The sequence below is a fragment of the Rhinatrema bivittatum genome, chromosome 2 (genome assembly GCF_901001135.1).
Source record: "Rhinatrema bivittatum chromosome 2, aRhiBiv1.1, whole genome shotgun sequence".
In the NCBI taxonomy this organism is placed as follows: Eukaryota; Metazoa; Chordata; class Amphibia; order Gymnophiona; family Rhinatrematidae; genus Rhinatrema; species Rhinatrema bivittatum.
The window spans coordinates 445,608,956-445,631,417 of NC_042616.1; the positions used below are offsets into that span (position 1 = coordinate 445,608,956).

Below are 22,462 nucleotides of genomic sequence, written 5' to 3' on the forward strand. Positions count from 1 at the left end.
ATTACTATCCCGGTGAGATCCGATGTCAGAGCAGTTTCATCTTCCACTACCACTTAGTCAGCCAGGTCCAGTCTTTCGTGGTGGCCTGATTGGGACCATTTGTGACACAGCATGGATCTGGAGGTTCCACAGTGGGTGGTCTTGACTACTGATGCTGGTCTCTCCATTTGGGGAGCCATGTGTCAGTCCCAGTCGGTGCAAAGCCAGTAGTCAGCGGAGGAAGCATCCTGGTCCATCAACCGCTTAGAGACTAGAGCGGTGCTGTTGGCTCTGCAGGAGCTTCTACCTCTTTTGCACAACCATCCGGTCAGACTCCTTTCAGACAATGCAACAACGGTGGCCTACATCAACCAAGAGTTGAGCGGTTGCTCAGGAAGCGGAGATTCTGATGTGCTGGGCGGAGCATCATCTAACCTTGATAGCAGCTTCTAACATAGCAGGGTCCAACAATGTGCAAGCATATTTTCTCAGCTGGCAACAATTGGATCCCAGAGAACGGGAGCTATCGGAGGATGCAATGGGCCTCATTTCTTGCAGATGGGGCATTCCTCATATGGATCTGCTGGTGACTCAGCAGAATGCCGAGGCACCATGGTTCTTCAGTCACAGAAGAGAGTGCGGAGCGGAAGGTGTCGATGCCCTGGCTCTTCCTTGGCCACACAACATTCTGATCTACATGTTTCCACCATAGCTCTGGTGAGCAATGTTGTGAGATGAATAGAGATCCATCCAGGAAAGGTAATTCTTGTGACTCTGGAGTGGTTTGCAGATTTGGTCACTCTAGCAGTGGATGGCCTGTTAAGACTGGGCCATCTGCCAAATCTGCTATGTCAGGGCCCATATTTTTCAGATCAAGTGGATTGCTTTTCTTTAGCGGCTTGGCTTTTGAAAGGAAGCAATTAAGGAAGAAAGGATATCTTGAGGATGTGGTTTCTGCTCTGTTTCAGGCTCGAAAGACTTCTACTTCCTTGGCATATGTCCAGGTTTGGAGGATTTTTTAGTCTTGATGTACAGAGCAAGGGGTTGATCCTCTGCGAGCATCGGTGGTGCAGATTCTAGATTTTTTTGCAGAGAAGCCTATTGAAAGGTTTGTCCTTTAGTTCCCTGAGAATGCAGGTGTCGGCCTTGGGTATTTGCGAGGCAAGATTCATAGAACAACCCTAGCTGCGCATCCAGATGTGGTACGTTTCCTCCGAGGGGCAAAGCACTTGTGCCCCCTGTTCATAAGGTATGTCCTTGGAGCCTTAACTTGGTCCTCAAGGGCATGTGTACTGTGCCTTTTGAGCCTCTTAAAAAGGCCACCATAAAAGGTCTCACTTTGAAGGTGGTTTTCTTGGTAGCGATTTGTTCAGCCAGAAGGATGTCTGAACTTCAAGCCCTGTCATGTAGGGGACCCTTTTTACGGATTTCAGATTCCAGAGTGTCTGAGGACAGTTCTGTCTTTTCTGCTGAAGGTGGTTTCAGCATTCCACTTAAGTCAGTCAATGGAGCTTCTGACTTTTCCAAATATGGAGGTTGGTGTGCTTCATGCAAAAGAATTGAGACATTTTGTTGTTAGAAGAGCTTTGTTGCGGTATCTAGAGGTCACTAACAGTTTCAGATTATTGGATCACCTTTTTGTGCTATGGAGTGGTGCGAAAAACAGTCAGAAGGCATCAAAATCCACGATTGTGTGTTGGTTGAAGGAGGTTATTGGTTTCGCATACATCTGTCACGGTTGTCCTAGCCCCAGATGGGTTAAGGGCTCAATCTACCCGGTCTCAGGTGGTCTCCTGGGCAGAATGTCAGCTAGTATTGCTGCAAGAGATTTGCAGGGCAGCTACTTGGAAGTCTTTGCATACCTTTGCCAGACACTACCGATTGGAATTCCAGGCCTCTGCTGCGGGCAGTTTTGGTGAAAGTGTACTTTGAGCAGGACTCTCGCATTCCCACCACGGTTAAGGAAGCTTTGGTACATCACAGGAGTTTGGACTGATCTGGGTACATATAGGGAAAGAAAATTGGTTCTTACCTGCTAATGTTTGTTCCTGTAGTACCACAGATCAGTCAGAGGTCCCGCCCGATGGGAGAGAAGAGATTTGGAGAGTCCGCTCGATCTGTTTACTTTAATTCTGAAGAACGGCACAGGTTTCTCTTTAGTCCTTAAAATTCATGTTTCAAAATTATAAATTTTCCTCTTCTGCTTGTTTGGGGGATATTATAGCATTGGTTTACTAGAAGTTTTTTGACTATTTTCTGCTTGGGTACTGAGTAGCACTGAGTAATACTGAGGAACTGCAGGTGGGGCACCAAGTTAAGATGTGGTGTCTGCGAAACTGTCTCCATCTGCTGGAAGGGAGGCAAAACTCAGGAGTCTGGACTGATCTTTGGTACTACATGAACAAAAATTAGCAGATAAGAACTAGTTTTCCTATAGTTTACTCACTTGAGAAGACTTGCACACATGCATGCTTGTAACAGGAAAATGTGTTTGCAGTCATAGTTTGCCTCCTTGATTGATGCATTGAAAAACAGCAGTACTGGTTTCTTGGTTCTACTGCAGGGCTTCCCAAACTTTTGGCCAATGTGACCCCATTTTAGCACTTGAAAATTCAAATGACTCCAGCGGACAACCACACCTAAATCACGGGGGTGTAGTTCGCCTCAACAATCCCTCCACTCACCATTCCTGCACTCTAACTGATCCCCTCTCTCAACCTCCATCCCCCTCCAGAGGGCCTCTCAATCTTGTTGCCCCTCCAGCTGATCCCCTCTTACATCCCTCAGTTCCTTTCCCCTTCCCAGCCTAGCCTCTTGCTCACCCACTCCAGCTTTTTACATCCTCCCCACTGAACCTCTCTCACCTCCAAGCCATTTTTGTAACCCCGATTATCTGTCATCCCTTCTCTCTTTTCTCACATACCCCCCCCAGTTGAGAATTCTCACCCCTAGCTCCTCTCTTGCATCCCCCCTCTCATCTTCCGCATCCAATCCTTCTCCCACTGATCCAACCCTCAAAACCCTTCCTGTATCTGATCTCTCCCTTCAAACAGCCTCCATCCACACACCCCCTTGACTATTTATTTATTTAACATTTTTATATACCGGGATTCATGCAGAATTTGCATATCATCTCGGTTTACATTGTAACTGAAAAAGACATGCAAGAAGAGTACAAGTTACATAGAACAGGGTTCTTAAAAACTTGGATCAGAATACATGGGTAAAATAACTTATAACATAATAGATGAAGGAGAGACTGAATATTATCTTAGTTGTAATGTATTATGTTTCAAGCTTGGTTTAAGAGTCTTAGGATATATTATTTGCTGGTGCGTAGGCATTGATGTGTCTTATTATCATGATTTGAACGCTTGTTCGAATAGCCAGGTTTTTAGTCTTTTTTTGAAGTTGATTGGGCAATGTTCTGTCCGGAGAAAAGAAGGAAGGGCGTTCCATATTGATGGACCTGCCGAGGATAAGGCACGTTTGCTTAGCGAAGTTTTGACGTGTGTTGTTTGGAGAGTGTTTTTGTATGCTGTTCTCGTTGGTCTGGTTGGTAGATGAAGTTGAAGGGGAAAGTTGAGTTCCAGAGGACTGCCCTTGTGAATGGTTTTTTGAATGATTGTTAGTGTTTTGTATAAGATTCTGTACTTAATTGGGAGCCAATGTAGGTCCCTCAAAATGGGGGCAATATGATCTCTCCTGTTGGTCTTGGTCAGTATCCTGGCTGCGGCGTTTTGCAGCATTTGAAGGGGTTTAAGGGTGTTAGCTGGAATGCCAATTAGCAATGAATTGCAGTAATCGATTTTAGAGAAAATGATTGCTTGGAGTACTGCTCTGTAGTCTTGGAAGTGCAGTAGTGGTCTGAGGCGTTTAAGGACTTGTAATTTGAAAAAGCCCTCCTTAGCAGTGTTATTGACGAATCTCTTTAGGTTTAGTTGATCAGTTGATCAGGATCAGCAGTAACATTTTCCTTTGGGCCTCAGGCGATAAGCGGATGACAGCTAGTGGGAAGAGAAGGGAGTCTGATGACAGGGGCAACATTTTTCTCTTGGGTAAGTTCAGTGATGGGAGAGTATAGAGAAGAAGTGACAACCTGCACAGACCTCTGTACACACTGCCCACTCTTCCCCAATGACTGGTCCAATGCCTGATGTTGATCTGCAACTGGCAGCAGCATTAGTAATGAAAGTCAGCACAGGATCTGTGAGCCAGAAAAAGCTCACAGGCCCTGCTGTGGCCCCAGTCCCTCCTGAAACATGGCTTCCTGTTAGCATGGAAACTCAAGCGAGGGTGGGACCATTGCAGGACCTGAGGGCATGCTAGCTCAAAGATCCCATGCTGATTTCCACTACTTCTGCTGCTGGTAATGTCTGGAGAGGACTGCCCTTTGAGGCATTTGTGACCTCATTTGGGGTCCCGACCCACAGTTTGGGAAGCTCTGTTCTACTGTCTTTCTCCCTCCCCTTTATTTTTTCTTTTGGCCTAATTCATTTTGTTTTTTTGTATCTTTCATATTTTGGGAATGCAACACTAACATGCTCCCTATTTTTTTTTTAAGAATCGCTTCTCTGAGTTTCTCGGAAGTGTCTGAGTATTACGTGAATCAGCCTGTATATGATTATTTCCTGCAGTAGTGATACCCTTGTGTCAGTATGACTTTTGTTGAGGATTAGCATGGATTTACTTAGGTTTTGAATGGTGGGAATGGCTGAGAAAGAGGAACTTTCAAAAGCTTTGAGAACATAGATGTCCTCAAGGATGAAATAAACATGGAAACTAAAAAGGGGGGATTTTATTGAGATTTCTTCAAGAGCAAACTAAAGTTACTGTTTTTTGCCATTATTGCATTGAAGAAAATCTAAGACATAAAGGAAAAGGAGAACTTGGATGCATTTGAGGAGATGACCATAGAAGGTCATGTAGAAGGATGGAAGCTGACATGAGTCACCATGGCGTGTCTGAAATCAGAATTATAACAGTGCCGCTGTGTCCATATTTGTCAGTCTAGTTACTCTTTGTCTTGTTTCCATCACTACCTCTGTCATGGTGGTTCCTCATATTTTTTTCAACATTTGAATGAAGGGCGAGTGCCTTTTATTATGGCCATGCCCTTTTGGAAAAATGCTTTCGTGGTTGCTCTAGGGAACAGGGAGTTCTGACGAGGATCAGAACTGCAGCACCCTGATTTGCTTTCAGAAAATTAAAACACTAAAACCTTCTGGGGAATAAAATAACAGATCGCAACAGAAAAGGCCAGGGGATCTTAGTGATTGTGTTAACTAAAGAAAAATGATACCTCTCTTGCTAAGGGCTGCCCTTTGAAAGACACTCAGGAGTGCAGTGAAACCAGATGAGCCTGCATACACGGGGAACAAGATTATGTGGCAGACAAATCTGCAATAATTAGCAACTGACAGGAAAAAAAATAGTCCCAATTGTCTACTAGTTGTCAGGCCTTCGGATGCGGGAGGGGAGGGGAATCTGTAGATATGTTGCACTTTGTAAAGACCTTGTCTCCAAGCATGAGGGAACCTGGGACTGTGCGTCAGTTGGGCCATTGACTGGCTTGGGAGCTGCTTACTCGCTGGAGTTTGAACGCAAACATTCCAAACTGCCGGCGAACGGCTGAGGAAAGCACAAGTGCCTGCCATTTAAAATAATTGGTGTAGTATTTACCAGCATATTAAAAACAAATAATGGAAAAGCATGGGGAAACATGGAGGCTTTTGGCCTGCCCACCAAGCTGAAGTACAGGGGGAGCGCTACTGTTGTGCAAACAATGGCTGTGTTGACAGTACAATTAACAGGTGGTTTTGGTTTTTTTTACATTTTTTGTCTCCTTCCTCCCCCTCCCTCCAACACCTTTCGCAGACCAAATTCCTTTGTGATCATCACAGCTAATCGCGTCCTTCATTGTAATGCCGACACGCCGGAGGAGATGCATCACTGGATCACGCTGCTACAGCGGTCCAAGGGGGACACCAGGGTGGAGGGGCAAGAATTCATCGTCCGGGGTGAGTCGAAACACTTGTCACAAGCAAAACTAACCAAAATGAAAGCTAAATGTTCTCCTTCGGATGGCATGGTTTGGGCAGCTTTGCAATAAACCTTTTTCTGGTATGAAAACAGTAGAGGACTAATGTTTAAAAAAAAAATATATAGTAATGGATGTGTTTAGAATTACCCCTATATTTATTTCTTGATAATAGTCTGTTTTATGCATTAACATTACTTTTGTAGAGCTGGACAGTTATCCATTCATTAGCTGTACATTGAACTTAAGTTTGTAAGCCCCTGTTGGCGGGAGTTCGTCATGTAGATGCCTTAAGGACTATTAAGAATTGTATGCTGACCCTGCTTCCATCTTGTTTGAAAGGCTGGCTGCACAAAGAGGTGAAAAATAGCCCCAAGATGTCCTCCCTAAAGCTCAAAAAGCGTTGGTTTGTCCTGACCCACAATTCCTTGGATTACTACAAGACTTCAGAGAAGAGTGCCTTAAAACTGGGTACCCTGGTCCTTAACAGCCTCTGCTCTGTGGTGCAGCCTGATGAGAAAATCTTCAAGGAGACTGGTAAGAAAATGCAGTTGTTCATTTTCTGCTGGGCGCATAGCCGGGGTCTGCTGAAACCTTAAAGAAAACACACTGATGACCACCATTCCGCTCAGTGCACAGATAGGTCTGCTGGGTTTAGTTTGGTTTTTTTCCCTCCCTGTCTCTTTTAAGTATGAGGTAAGAGCCTGAATTTTGCGTGACGTAAACTGGTTTGAAATGCAGCGTGTTCAGAAAACAAAGGTGGAGAAATCAAGGGGGTCAATTTTCAGAAAGTGCTTTGAACCTATATTAGGTACTTAAATTTAGGGAGATTTGCAGACCTAAGACCCTAAATTTTTGGCTGAAAATTCACCTCCATTTAGATTCATTTGAAGCCTGGTGCTTAAAATTAGTGATAAGCACCTAACATTATTTCCCCATTCTTGCTACAGTCCACTTTTAGGGACCTCTGCCTCCTAAATTTAGGTGTTGAGCCCTAGTCAATTTTTAAAGAGGTTGATTTAAGTTCCTAACTCCCAAAGAGCCCAATCTAATAAGATGCAAGAAAAAATAAGTGTGCTGAACTTCGGTGCATGTTAACTTTTATGCAAATAAAGAAAACGCCCGATGCAGTCAGCTAATGATAGGCTAATGTATTAGGGGTTTAAAATTGTATGCATAAACATATACTTAGTGCTCATAAAACACAATTTATATGCACAGTTTTCTATACACAAATCATTTCCTGTCTATAAAACATGATTTTATGCACTGAAAACAGGATTTGTGCACAAATGGCAAAGTAAGGGATCCCTATACCATGAAATCTAGATTCAGCACTATAGACTTACACAAACCCCAGAAACTTGACTCCACCTCTGACCCATGATTTAATTTTCCAGCATTGAAAGAACATGAATTAAGCCTATACACACCCTGCATCTCTTTGCATTGGAGACCAATAACCTTGATTAACATGGCATTTTCATGGAGTACCAATTTGTGCGCACATGTTTTGTGTAGTAAACTCCTTAAGTTGGGAATAAAGTTGTGTATACAAAAATGTGCGCACAGCTGAGTGAACCTGATATTGGCCTATAGTTTAGGCACCTAAAGCCTTTGAAAATTGACTCCTATTTAACAGCACAGATGGTACGAAATTAGAAGGAAAGAGGATGAGGAAACCCTACTTTACAAATCCCTTCTTGGCCTTTTGGCTGACATTGAAACCCTACAGAATATGAGGGTTTACACCCCCCCCCCCCCCCCCCCGCCAAACCACCTTTTTGGGACATGATTCAACCCTTGGTCATAAGCAGAGCCAACTCTTTCTACAGTCAGTGGTTGAGTATTGCACATGGTGGTAGCAATGTTGAGTCTCACCTTCTTGTTCTAGGTTACTGGAATGTCACTGTGTATGGCCGCAAGCACTGTTACCGTCTCTACACCAAACTGCTCAATGAGGCCACCAGGTGGTCTAGTGCCATCCAGAATGTGATAGACACGAAAGCCCCAATTGACACACCAACCCAGCAGCTTATCCAAGACATTAAGGTACAGGGATTGTCAGGGGTGGATGTGGGGTGGAGGAATAATAGCATTTTAATTCTGGGGTCTTGCTTTAGTAAGGGATGAATTAAAAAGTCCCTTCACTGAGGAATGACTGTGTGTGGAGATAGAGGAAGGAACAGCGATAGCAATCTAAATATCTAGAAAAAAGACATACCTTTTCTCCAAGGACAAGCAGCATGGTTGTCCTCACAACTGGGTGACATCATTGGATGGAGCCCGGCACGGAAAATTTTTGTCAAAGTTTCTAGGAACTTTCACCGGCCTCCTGAGCATGCCCAGTGTGCCGCTACCCACTCATCCTCGCGGGTCCCTCTTCAGTCTCTTCTTTTCCACGAAGCTGGCCCCACGCAGTTCAGGAGCTCATTCTTTTCTTTTTCCTAAAACTTGTTTTTTCTTTGCTTCCACGCATCTCGTAGGGTCCCTCTCCCTACCTTTGGAGATCGGTAAGGTCTTCGGATCTTCGTGGTTGATCGCTGATGGAGCTCCTTCCAGATACCCGCCAACTATAGACTGTGCGTCATGTGCTTTTTCCAATGGCATCGTCTGGCTTCCACTGGTGCCTGTGGACTGTCCTTCACAGACTCCCATGAGGTCTGTGTCCTTTGCCTGGGGTCCTCTCACAATGTCTGCATTTGCAAGTTTTACACCCAAATGACCCCGAAGGGTCGCAGGGCTCACCTTGACAAAATGGAAAAATTGTTCAGGGCGAAACGTCTGGAGCAATCCCAGGTGTCGGTGACCTCTGCACTGCGTGGGAAGGAGACCCAGGGCCCAAGTTCCCCTGCACCAGTTGGGCCTGCTCCCGAGGTAGGCGCGGGAGACTGCCCGCTGTCTGTCTCTTCCCGCTCCCGTTCAGGTTCTTTGACGTCCGTCCATCCGTTTCCCCCCCCCCCCCCCCCGCTTCAGGGAAGGATCGTGAGGATCACCAGGAACAGTCCAGGAAGAATTTGCATCGATCCTCCTCTCCTAAGAAGGTCCGTGACAGGGTATCGACCTCTGTGCTTCCTTCGAAGTGATCAAAGGCGGAGGACGTCATCGCCTCCGACCTCACTGATGCCTCCAGGTGACCTCCACCGATTCCGGTGGAGGGATAGGTCCCCCTCCAACCAGAGGGTCCCCCGATTCTGCCCACTCCTCCTCAAACCGTGCTTTCTTCTCAAGCATTCGAGGAGGAGCATGAAAGGCATGTGCGGATGGCAGTCGGCCAGGCTCTGCGGGGCCTTGAGCCTCCAGTTCCCCGGGTACTGCCTCCGCCGCAAGAGCCTGCTCCACCAGTGCTTACACCATTGTTGGAAAGGCTCGACATGCTGCTCAGGATGTTTCCTACGCAGCCGGCACCGGTGCCTCAGGCTCCTAGGGCATCGCACACAAGGTTTCTGGTTGCCTAAGGAAAGGAGGCTCCAAATCAACCTTCTGGAGCTGAGGGCAGTTTGGTATGCCCTACGGATGTTCCAGGAACTTCTAGCAAACAAGGTAATCCTGATGAACACAGACAATCAGGTAGCCATGTGGTACCCAAACATAAGAACATAAGAAATTGCCATGCTGGGTCAGACCAAGGGTCCATCAAGCCCAGCATCCTGTTTCTAACAGAGGCCAAACCAGGCCACAAGAACCTGGCAATTATCCAAACACTAAGAAGTTCCCATGCTACTGATGCAATTAATAGCAGTGGCTATTCCCTAACTAAACTTGATTAATAGCCGTTAATGGACTTCTCCTCCAAGAACTTATCTAAACCTTTTTTGAACCCAGCTTCACTAACTGCACTAACCACATCCTCTGGCAACAAATTCCAGAGCTTTATTGTGCGTTGAGTGAAAAAGAATTTTCTCTGATTAGTCTTAAATGTGCTACTTGCTAACTTCATGGAATGCCCCTTAGTCCTTCTATTATTCAGAAGTGTAAATAACAGAGACACATCTACTCGTTCAAGACCTCTCATGATCTTAAAGACCTCTATCATATCCCCCCTCAGCCATCTCTTCTCCAAGCTGAACAGCCCTAACCTCTTCAGCCTTTCCTCATAGGGGAGCTGTTCCATCCCCTTTTATCATTTTGGTTGCCGTTCTCTGTACCTTCTCCATCGTAACTATAACTGTTTTGAGATGCAGCGACCAGCATTGCACACAGTATTCAAGGTGTGGTCTCACCATGGAGCAATATAGGGAGGAACTGGGTCGTTCCCCTCTGCTGAGAGGCAGTCCTGGTTTGGACATGGGCCATTGCCAACGGTATAACTCTCTGAGCCAATGCCCTGAGTCAGATTTTCAGGCCACACGAGTGATCCCTCAAGCAGGAGGTGGCAGATCGCCTTTTCAGCCACTGGGGGACCCTGGATGTGGACCTGTTTTCCTCCCTGGAGAACAGGAAAGTACACTGTTTGTTCCTTAGGCAGGAGGGGCAAAGGATTGTTGGCCAACGCATTCTCGATCCACTGGGGAATGAGCTTGTTGTATGCTTCTCCACCCCCTTCCCCTCATCTCAAAGATACTTCAGAAGTTGCAACAGAATCAGGCCTCATGGTCCTAATCGCTCCCTCGTGGCCCCCGTCAGGTCTGGTACCCGACCCTTTGGGAACTTGTGATGCATTCCCAAATCTGACTGGGAATGGCTCCAGACCTGATCATGCAGGATCAGGGCAAGCTTTGCCATCCCAACCTCTGATCCCTAGCCCTCACAGTGTGGATGTTTTCCGGCTGATGGTTGAGGCCCTCGGCCTGTCAGCGGAAGTATCCTTTGTTCTTCTGGAGTCTAGGAAATCTTCCACCAGAAAGTCCTATAACCTGAAGTGGAAACTATTCTCCTCCTGGTATAAAGGTCGCTGCTTAGACCCTTTCACCTACTTTCCCTCGGCTCTTCTGGACCACTTGTTGTTCCTTTCGGAGTCTGGCCTACAGACTGCCTCCGTGAGGCAACACCTGAGTGCCAAAGGAGCATACCATCAGGATGTAGATGGCTCTGCTATTTCTTGCCACCCACTGGTGGGACATTTCATGAAGAGTCTCCTTCAGCTCAAGCCCCCCCCCCCCCCCACACACACACACACACACTCGACCCCCGGCTGTTTCCTGGGATCTGAACGTAGTTCTCTCACAGCTCATGAAACCCATTTGAGCCGTTATGCTCCTGTGACCTAAAATACCTTTCCTGGAAAGTGCTTTTCTTAGTTGCGGTCACATCGGCTTGCAGGATGAGTAAGCTGCAGGCGCTGGTGTTACACGAAGTTCTGCCACGACAGGGTGGCGCTCCATACACATCCTAAGTTCCTACCCAAAGTGGTGTCCGAGTTCCATCTCAACCAGTCCATCGTATTACTGACTTTTATTTTTTTTTTTCCCCGAGGCCCCAGGCTCATCGATGTGAACATGCTCTCCATACCTTGGACTGTAAGAGGGCACTCACCTTCTACCTGGAACGGACTGTGCCTCATTGCACCTCCACTCAGCTATTCATTTCGTTTGACAGAAATAGGTTGGGCGTCGCTGATTCTAAACAGATGCTGTCCCTGGTTGGCTGACTGAATCACCTTCTGCTATACGCAGGCAGGGTTTCAGCTTGCTGGCCCTGTTCGGGCTCACTCCGTCCGGCCCATATTAGTTTCAGTAGCGCACCTATGGGCGGTTCCTATTCATGAGATCTGCAGAGCAGCAATCTGGAGTTCACTCCATACCTTTGCCTCTCATTACTACCTAGACAAGGATGGGTGACAGGGCTCTCATTTTGGACAATCCATCCTGCAGAATCTTTTTCAGCCATGAACCCAACTCTCCCACTGTGGTTTCCCTCTTGGGTGACTGCCTGCTCCTCTGGTCTCTGCAGCTGTAGTTGTGCACATTTGTGCCCATTTGCTTCTCATAGTCTGAGAGGCCTGAAGCTACTTAATCACCCAGTTGTGAGGACTACCATCCTGCTTGTCCTTGGAGAAAGCAGAGTTACTTACCTGTAACAAATGTTCTCCAAGGACAGCAGGATGTTAGTCCTCATGGAACCTGCCCACCTCCCCGCAGAGTTGGAATTTTTTTCTCATAGGATTTTCAGTTGATACTTTTTTGCTAATTCTATGTTATAAGTCTGAAGAGGGACCCTGCATGGTCATGTGGTTAGCGGCATGCTGGTCAACGTTTCTAGACGCTTTGACAAATGTTTTCTGTGCCGGGCTCCATCCGATGATGTCATCCAGTTGTGAGGACTAACATCCTGCTGTCCTTGGAGAACACCTGTTACAGGTAAGCAACTCTGCCTCTTCACACTTTTTACCCAGTGATTTTGGAAGCTGGTTTACAAACAGAAGGTTAAGCTGTCTTCAGTTATCTTGGTATGCACTTATTCAAACAGGTGTGGTAGCAGTTTCCAGTGCAATGTGCAAAAGTTAAGAGGAATGTTTTGTAGATGGTACTAAGCTTAATTACAGACTATTGGCAGCATTCTGCCCTTGGAAAGGCGAGATCTGTCTGTCTTGGCAGCAGTCACTAGATTCTCACACATTTCAGGAGTAATATAGAACCCTGATCATAAACAGGATGGGGGAAACCGAAGGGGCTGTGGTTCTCCTGAATGAATCCATAGAAGAGGGATATTCAGCCTGTGAATAAGGAGCTGCATGTGTTTCTATTCCTAGCCCTCAGTGCTATTCCTCTGCATTGCAGAAATTGTAATAGAGCACTGAATAGAATATCTGTAAAATAATTTCTACGGTTGAAAAAAAGATGACCAGTGAATGCAGCTATTTGAGACTTAGATTATTGTTAAATTAGAACATGAAAGCAGCTATCACAGCCCAAGACCCAACTGCCGACCCAAGAGTAGCTGCCATGGCTTAGGGCTGGTATGCACTGCAGAGGAAAGGCTGGAGGGATGGAAAGAGGGGAGATAGGATGGAAAAAGGGAAGGGGAGAAGGGAAAATAGAGAGGCTGGGGAGACGGGAAAGGGATTAAAAAGAGAAGGTGAAAGAGGCTGAGGAGAGAGAGGCAAAGAAAGGCATAAACAAAAACACAATTAAATGGTGTTTCCTCCCGGCTCCTAAAATCTTTGACTGGTGCCCAAGTTTTCCAAATATTTTTCAACCTCCAGAGCTTTCAAGACTGTCTTTCTTCTGTTTTAATATTTACATTTGAAGCTGGAGTGTATGAGTGAAAGCTGTTGCATGCTGGTAGGGCCTTACTTGTGCCCAAAGATGATGTGTAGGGTTCTGTAAACATCTTGTCAAATCAGTTTACATGCTTTTCAGTGTTATAGTTTATTATACTGCAGCTGGTAAATGTTTAGTATCAGACTGACAGCACTTTGCTTTCATGAAATCCTTTACCTCACGCTGAAGTATGTGGATCTCATTGTTCAAGGGGGAAAAGATGCATCGCCCAGTTGCCATCTGGCAGTAGTAACTAGTGTCATGTGTCTGAGGTGTTTGACAGAACTGCTGCAAGGAACATAAGTATAGCTGTCATGATCCCTTCACTTCTTTTTCAAAATTGACAATGAATTTGTTGCAGGAGAACTGTCTGAACTGTGAGGTTGTGGAACAGATTTATAAGAGGAATCCCATTTTGCGTTATACCCATCATCCTTTGCATTCACCGCTTCTGCCTCTGCCCTATGGGGACATCAGTCTGAACTGTAAGTGTTCCATGTAGCAGGTGATCTCGCTTTCAGATAAGGAGAACAAAACATGTGCAGTCTCTTCTCACCCAGGTATAATAAAGTATCCAAGCTGGGAATTACCTATTTCATGCTGAAGAGGTTCAGGACATCATCATATGCTATTGGCCTGATATACTGAGAATTTTCTTACATGTATAGAGAGAGCCTTTGAGAAATCGGGTCTGATGTTGGCAGCTATAGAAATCCCAAACAAAAATATGTTCTGTAGCTTTGTGTTGAAGCTCAGTAGACCTGACTAGGGTTTATGGTTCTATGGAAGCAGTACTTTCTGCGTACCACAGGGGAGGCTGCATTTTGGACTTTACTAAAGAACAGAGGCCAATCACTCAAGCCTTTGGTTTGTTGTGTGCCTGCACTTGAAGTCCTGAAGAGAGCCCAGACTCATGCTCTGGGGTAATACTGGAGCTCTGTGTGGGAAGGTAATAAGGGGAAGGTGTTCAGTGACCTCAAACTGCAGTGTCCTACAGTCCTTCCACCTATGACTTGCTGTTGCGCTGTAGTAATTCACGGCTGGCAAGTTTTGGATAAAACCCCCAGCTAATGCAAGAGAAGTGTAAGGAGGAAGGAGACTCAAAAGGGGAAAACAGTAAACTGGAAAAAAAGGCATAATGTATTATTGAAATGGAGGTCTGAAATGTTATTTCCTCAGTTCTCACTTCCTCCTTCCTCACAGCCAGTGTATAGTCATCTTGACCAATTGCTTTTTATTAGTCTTTTCTTCCAAATGGGGCATGTATATATGTCTTGGGTTTTTTTTCTTTGTTTTAGTGCTAAAAGATAAAGGCTACACAACGCTCCAGGATGAAGCTATCAAGATATTCAATTCCCTGCAGCAGCTGGAGTCCTTATCTGACCCCATTCCCATTATCCAAGGCATCCTGCAGACGGGCCATGATCTGCGGCCACTGCGAGATGAGCTCTATTGCCAGCTGATCAAGCAGACAAACAAAACTCCCAGCCCAGGCAGTGTGGGGAACCTCTACCACTGGCAGATACTCAGCTGCATGAGCTGCACTTTCCTGCCCAGCCGCAGCATCCTCAAGTACCTCAAATTTCATTTAAAAAGGTAACAGCTCTGAGAGACCATTTGGCACACTGGGGTTGCAAGCACTGGAAAGATCTCTTCCATCCTGACACCTTGAGATCAGTTTCCCTGTGTTGTACAGCTCCGCAAGGGTTTGTTGTCAATTTTCAAGTGGCTACTTGGTGATTAAAAAAAAAAAAAAAAAAAGGCTCCAGTGGTTCCCTTAGGAGCCAGCATCTACCAATAAGATGGTTACTGTCTGAAGCTGGCTCAAGAAAGACTTATCTAAAGCTTCCTAATGAAGAGACAAAAGATGGGGTATAAGTGGGGTTTATAAAATCATGAGTGATGTTGAATAGATGAATGGGGAGCAGTTATTTATACTGTCAAATAGTACTAGGACTATGCAACTGGGAGAAGTTTTAAAATAAGTTTAAGATAATTTTTTCAGTTAGTGTACAATTATGTTATGGAACTGGTTGCTGGAGGATGTGGTAAAAGTTATTAGTATAGCAGGGTTTCAAAAAGGTTTGAACAAGTTTCTGCAGGACAGGTCCATTAACAAATATTAGTCTGGCTAATGTGGGGATCGCCATCTCTTGTTTCAGGGAATGATCAACAGGAAAGGGATCTTGCATAAGAAAATAAGATGTACCATGGGTCAGACCAAAGGTGTATCTGATGGTGGCAAAGCTGGGTGACAAGTCCCTGACAGATCCTAAAGAGCAGATTTGTTACTTGTATCAATAACTCCTACCCATTCAGGGTTATCCCATGAGCATTCAAGGATCCTGCCAAGCACTACCCAGGCTCACCTGTGCAAGTTCTTCTACACTGGCAAACTCATGCTCACCAACTGAGTTCCCACTTGCCTTTGGGCAAGTTTCCTACCTACAAATTATCCCTTGGTGTTTTCTAGGAACACTAAGACACCCCACAACCCCAGAGTCACATGTACTACAAATCCATGTACAGACTGGATACTAAAAATAATATGGTGGCATTAACAATCCATCACAGGGACACAGCTAACAAACTAAAAAGTTTAACAACACATAGTAAGAACAGCAAACAGAAAAAAATGTTTAATTTGCAAAAGGTAAAAATGGCTTGTAAAGTTAACACTAGACAAGATTCCTTATACATAGCCGGTGCCCAGGGAGGTACAGGAGAGTCCGTTCCCACAAGTATGGCTAGAGCTGGGCCAGGGCCTTGGCACAAATCTGGTTCTTCTACTGTCCCAGTCAAGACTGAGAACTTCTAGTGAATTCTGGTGTAGTTTCCAAAGGAACTGGTATTGTACAATAAATGATAGCCTAGGATCCCTGGCTTCCTGACCAATAGTAATACAGAATGTTACAACATTACTGGTTGTAGAGACCAGAGGAGACATTCCGAGCCTCACTTTGAGGTATATGGCAGCTTAACTTGTTTAGTCCTAGCTGCGAGAAACTGCAGAGCATAGCAGAAGTTAGGCTGCCACCTGCCTATCAGTTCAAGGATTGCATGGAAAAGCTATCTTTAATATTAAAACAGGTTTTCATGCAAAATCAGAAATCTCACACACAAATATCCTCATTTCACCACATCTTGTTGCTTATTCCTAGGGATAAGCAGTGGCTTTCCCTAGTATACCTGATTAATGTTTTTTTTTTCTTCCAGGAACGTGTCTAAACCTCTTAAAACCCAATTGTCAGTTGCCTTGACCCATTAAGATTTTCTGAGTACTTCCAAGTGACCTTAACTGGCCACCATCAGAGACAAGATGCTGGGATTCATGGACCATTAGTCGACCCAGCATGATACTTATGTTCTGATTTTCTTAATACATTCCTCTGTGCGGTTGTTGAGTGGATAGGAGTTTTTAATCACATCAGACTGAGCATATGGAACCTGAGGGTCACTGGGCAACCCAGAGATTTGAGTTTAGTTGCCCCTTTAATGCAAAAGGATTGCCGTACTAAAGTGAGCTTAATAGAAAGCTGTGTTTCCTAGCATGTAGCCAGATGAACTCAGGACCAATGGGTTATGCTCTCCTGCTAGCAGATGGAAACGAGGTCAGATTTCAAAGCTGACATCACCCTACATATACCCCTGCAGTGACCTCAGCCCTCCAGTATTCTCAGTCTCCAGCAGATGGACATGCTTTTCTCTATGGGATTGCTGAACTTTTTGGAAGGAGACATTTTACTTTTAAATTGAAGGAACATTGAGCTCTGCCCTCCTGCGGTGATACCTAAAGGTCCCTCCCCCAGTTGAGAATTCCTGAGGTGATTTCTGAGATCCCTCAGAGGTGTGCTTTGCTCCAGAAGCCGGTTCTCGGTGTGGACTTTGCTGCTTAAGCAGCTGAAAGGCAGCGGGTGCAGGAAGCTGAGCGCGGCTGTGATAGCCAAAGCCCTCTCCCCCCCACAGCCAGAGACCATCTCTGTACTCGGCCGGTAAACACTGAGCCCAGGTAAGTGTAAAAAAAAAAGAGGATTTACCTCTAGATTCAGAGACATTTGGAGGGGTTTCAGTAAGACTTCCTCCGGTCTCCTTGCTCGGCGCACCATAACGATGTTCCCAGTTCCGTGAGGTAAGAGGAAGTGGGCTTCTGAGCGGGTTGAGCGGCCCCTGGTGGGCGAGGCCCCGCTTTAGGCTTGGTTGGCCGTAGCAGCACCATCTTGCGCATCTTTGTGCGTGCCATATTGCCCTCCATAGAACATCTGCTCTGCACACGTGCCTCATGCATAACGTCACACGCGTACATACGCGCACAACTTCTAAGGGCAGAACCAGGAACATGTGCCTTGCCGCACCTTGCTAGGCACTCGAAATCTGTGCGCATAGAAATTTTTAAGTGCAAGCTGATAGAACAACGTTACCGCCACCAATGGTACCGGCAGCCAAGAAACTGAAGCGCCTTTCTCTCTGTGCTGCTCGTCATATTATGGCTCAAAGTCTGACATGGATTCCAACTTATGTCAACACTGTGAGGAAGCTCAAGGAGAATTAGTCTCTCTGGACTTTGCTAAGTCCAGCTCCTCCCATTCAGATGATGGTTTAGCCACCACCTTAACTGGAAGTACCCCAGATCTGAGTACTTCCTTGTCTGGGTCATCCATGGGAGAGGGAAAATCAGTGGCTCCTCCCCCAGTACCTCCTGGGCTAAGCAAGGACCCAGCTGCCTTCTCTTGGGTGGACTTTTTCTAGGGTCTAAAAGCCTTCATACAGGCACGGTCTATCTCGCTTGTCCCTGTCCAGATGGAACCTCAGCCGGTAAGCCCTCCCTCTCCCAGTCCTATCTGCAGACATCGAGGCATGCTTTGCCTTACCAAGGGCATCCCTGGTAGGGACCCAGATGGAAGAAGGGGAAATTCCCCTTGGGTTGGAATCATATCAAACCATGTTGTAGTTTTTTCATAGAGACAAATTGCCGGCCTTGGGTTTCCCAGATCCTGAAGATGCTGGGAGTCCCTGGGTCTGATTTTATGATAGAACCAAAGAAGAATCCCATTTTGATCTTCCTATGGAAAGCCTCTTGCTACTTTCCAGTATTGGAAGCAATCCAGGATTTAATTGACCTGGAATGGGATGCCCCAGAAGCAAGTTTTAAGGGGACTAGCGTTAGAAGCTCTATACCCACTGGATCAGGCAGTGAGAGAGCTTTTGCGTTTCTCTAAAGTGGATGCGCTGGACTGTGCCGTCTCTAAGTGAACAACTATCTCAGTGGAGGGAGGAGCGGCCTTAAAGGATGCACATGATAGACGAATGGAGTTCATCCTTAAACAAGCCTTTGACACAGTAGCAATGACCTTGCAAATTGCTTCTTGTTGTGCCCTGCTAGCTCGTTTGTGCCTACTCCTCTCTCAGGAGGTGGATGACTCGGGGGTGAAGTCCAGAGTGGTTATGGAACCTGCCACTGTGCTTTTAGCAGACACAGGCTTGGATCTAGTCCATATTTCAGTCAGAGGTGTGACCTCAGTGGTGATGGCCAGAAGATAGCTATGGCTGTGGAATTGGTCAGCAGATGCAACCTCCAAGGCCAATCTTACAAAGATGCCCTTTAAAGGATATCTCTTTTTCAGAAGCGAATTGGAAAAGCTGGCCAGTAAATAGGGTGAATCTCCAGTCCCCTGGCTACCGGAAGATAAGAGGAAGCAGTTACAGCGCCCCTTGCCTATATGAGGGGCCAATCCAGAGGCTCCCAATGTTTTCGCCCCTACAGAAACTCAACATTTCAAGGTCTCGGCCCTTTGGGAGGTCTCGGTCCTTTCATAGTCGACAGCCCAAGAGAGGGGCAGGCTTGGGTTCAGGTTCGTTCCGAACTCCAGAAGGTGGGTCAGCAAAATTTCACTGCTGAATGAGGAGATAGGGGGTCGACTGTCCCTCTTCTACCAGCGGTGGGTTGAGATCACTTCAGACAAATGGGTATTGGAAGTCATATGAGAAGGATATGCAGTGGAATTTCACAAACTCCTCGGGAGGTATTCATGATGTCTCCTTGCCATTCCCATCACAAGAAGATAGGCAGTGGAGATTACTATTTTAAGGCTCCTCAGGATGAGGGCTATAATCCCAGTACCTGTGCCCCAGGAAAATACAGGGCGTTATTCCTTCTATGTCATTGTACCCCAGAAGGAAGGTTCCTTTTGCCCCATCCTGGACTTCAAGACTGTCAACCGACATCTACGAGTGAATCATTTCATCATGGAAACATTATGCTCCGTGATAATGGCCATACAATCAGGAGAGTTCTTAACCTCCCTGGACCTATCCGATGCCTACCTACATATTCCAATATGTCAAGAATACCAACGTTTCCTACGCTTTGCGATACTCCCGTACTTGGACAACTGGTTGATCCGGGCCAAATTAGTGGAAGAGACTCTCTGGGTGACCAACAGGGTGACCTCCTTGCTTCAGGAACTTGTTGGGTAGTAAACCTGAACAAGAGCAATCTCAAGCCTTCCCAGTTCTTGGAATATCTGGGAGTCTGGTTTGACACCAAGCAGGGCAAGGTCTTCCTTCCAACCACGTGGATAAGGAAATTGATGATCCAAGTGCATCAGTTGATGAGCTCGATACGCCCAACAGTGTGGAGTTATCTCCAAGTTCTCATTTTGATGGTGGTAACTCTGGAAGTGGTGCCATGGGTGAGGACGCACATGCAACCACTTCAACCCTCACTGCTATCACGTTGGAGCCCGCAGCCTCAAGACTATTCGATTCGCCTCCACTTGCTGATGGGTGTATGCTCTCAGCTCCAGTGGTGGCTACAGGAAGCTCATCTGAGCAGGGGTGTGCCCCTTTCCTCACCGAACTGGCTGGTCCTCACGACAGACACGAGTCTACGGGGCTAGAGAGCTCACTGTCAGGAACTGTTGGCCCAGGGATGTTGGACCAAAGAACAGGCCCTCTGGAACATCAATCACTTGGAAGCCCAGGCAGTCAGATTGGCATATCTACAATCCAGCCACAGATTCTAGGGTTGAGCAGGAACAAAGAGCCAGCAAGTGTCACAAGAGAGAGACTTCCTTATGGAATGGGTGGAAATACCATCTACAGATGATTTCAACCTCCAACATCGCAGGAAAAGACAAAGTCAGAGCAGACTTTCTAAACAGGGAGAGTCTGGATCCAGAAGGGTGGGTGTCATATGCCAAAGCCTTTCAACTGATAGATCGCTGGGGCCTCCATCCATTGACCTGCTGGCCGCATCTCATAATGCAAAGGTTCCCCGATTCTTCAGTCGCAGAAAAGATCAGTGGTCCCTGGGGATTGACCCTCTCATTCAGACCTGGCTGGAAGAAGAGTTGCTATAAGCCTTCCCTTCTTGGCCCCTGCTGGGCCAGGGTCAGTCGCAGAATCGAGCACCACAGGGGATTAGTCCTACTAGTAGCTCCAGATTGGCCCAGCGTCCGTGATATGCGAACATGCGGAGACTCCTGGTGGAGACCCCCCCTGTGGCTCCCACCATACAGGGACCTGCTACAGCAGGGCCCTGTCTTTCATGAGGATCCGACTCGATTCTGTCTTACGATCTGGCCCTTGAGAGGGCTCACCTGATGAAGTGAGGATGTTCTGCGGCAGTAATTGCCACTTTGTTCCGCGCTCAGAAGTTCTCTACATCTCTAGCGTATGTGCGGGTCTGGAGATTATTTGAGGCCTGATGTGAGGAATGTGGCATCCCCCCTTGGGCGATCAAAATCCTGCTAATTCTGAAATTTTTGCAGGATGTTCTGAATAAAGGTTTGGCCCTTAACTCCTTGAAGATGCAAGTAGCAGCTCTCTCCTGTTTCATGGACGAGGTGAACAGAACCCCCCTGTCAGCTCATCTGGACGTGGCCCATTTTCTGAAAGGGGTGAAGCACCTTTGGCCCCCCTACAGTAGCCGGTTTCCTTGTGGAATATTAATCTAGTATTGGAATTTTTGACAGGGCCCTCCTTTTGGCCACTGCACAGTATTTCCTTGGGTTTATTAACCTTGAAAACAGTGTTTCAGGTGGCTATGTGCTCAGCACATCGCATCTCTGAACTGCAGGCATTGTCTTGTCGGGAACCATTCCTCCAGATTACTCCAGGAACGTAACAGCTTCGTACCATTCCATCTGTCTTGCCCAAGGTAGTCTCGGAGTTTCATTTGAATCAGTCCATTTCATTGCCATCGGTAGATAAGCACAAGGACGCGGAAGAATACCACCTCAGTCATTTGAATGTCAGTGGACTTTTGGTGCGGTATCTGGAAGTTTCAAAACCAGTCTGGAAGACTTGCCTGCCTGTTTGTCCTTCACAGTGGAAGGAAGCAGGATGAGCCAGCCTCGCGGGCTACCGTAGCTCACTGGATTAAGGAGGTGGTCACGGGAGCCTACATGGAGGCAGGAAAGCCATTACCTTCTCAGGTTAAAGCTCATTCCACTAGTGCTCAGGCGGTCTCATGGGCAGAAGTTAGACTGCTGACTCCCATTGATATCTGCCGAGCAGTGACGTGGCCCTTCTTACACACCTTCTCCAGGTTTTAGCACCTGGACGTACAGGCCCGAGAGGATGCAGCCTTTGGCAAGGGTGGTGGTAACCGGACTGCGGGCAGCCTCTCGCCCCAATCAGGAGTAGCTTTTGTACATCCCATTGGTCCTGAGTCCATCTATCTGCATGCTAGGAAATGGAGAAATTACTTACCTGATAATTTTGTTTTCCTTAGTGTAGACAGATGGACTCAGCTCCCGCCCTCAGCTGCCCAAGAACTGTGCCAAGAATTCACATATTGAGTCCAAGAGAATATTGAATCCAAGAGATTACGGGTAAGCCTTCATCCAGACCCTAGATCAGGGCACTTATATTCTTACTGGGGTTCAGTGTTTGAATACAGTTACGGTTATCTGATTGTAATCATTTTTAATCAAGCTTTTTCACTAGTAGGTCCACAGTGGCTTTTGAAAAAAATACTGGAGGGCTGAGGTCACTGCAGGGGGTGTATGTAGGGTGATGTCAGCTTGGAAATCTGACTCCGCCTCCATCTGCTGGCAGGGGAGCATAACCCATTGGTCCTAAATCCATCTGTCTACATTAAGGAAAATGAAATTATCAGGTAAGTAATTTCTCACAGGGAGCAATGATTTCTGATTGTCTGTTCAGCTGATTTATTTCCCAAACAAAACTGCATCCTAAAATCTCTAAACAAATTTGTGATGAGCCTGTCTTTTACCAT

The 22,462-nt window shown here is 46.4% G+C and overlaps 1 protein-coding gene across 2 annotated transcripts in view; it reads left to right on the forward strand.

Annotated features, from left to right (window-relative positions):
- MYO10 (myosin X) overlaps positions 1-22,462 on the forward strand; it is a 434,555-nt gene that overhangs the window by 397,872 nt on the left and 14,221 nt on the right. For both annotated transcript variants that reach the window (XM_029590330.1, XM_029590331.1), the window contains exons 31-35: positions 5,857-5,999; positions 6,362-6,556; positions 7,914-8,071; positions 13,583-13,706; positions 14,520-14,817. In XM_029590330.1, coding sequence (XP_029446190.1) covers positions 5,857-5,999; positions 6,362-6,556; positions 7,914-8,071; positions 13,583-13,706; positions 14,520-14,817 — 918 coding nt within the window. The remainder of the gene's footprint in view (positions 1-5,856; positions 6,000-6,361; positions 6,557-7,913; positions 8,072-13,582; positions 13,707-14,519; positions 14,818-22,462) is intronic.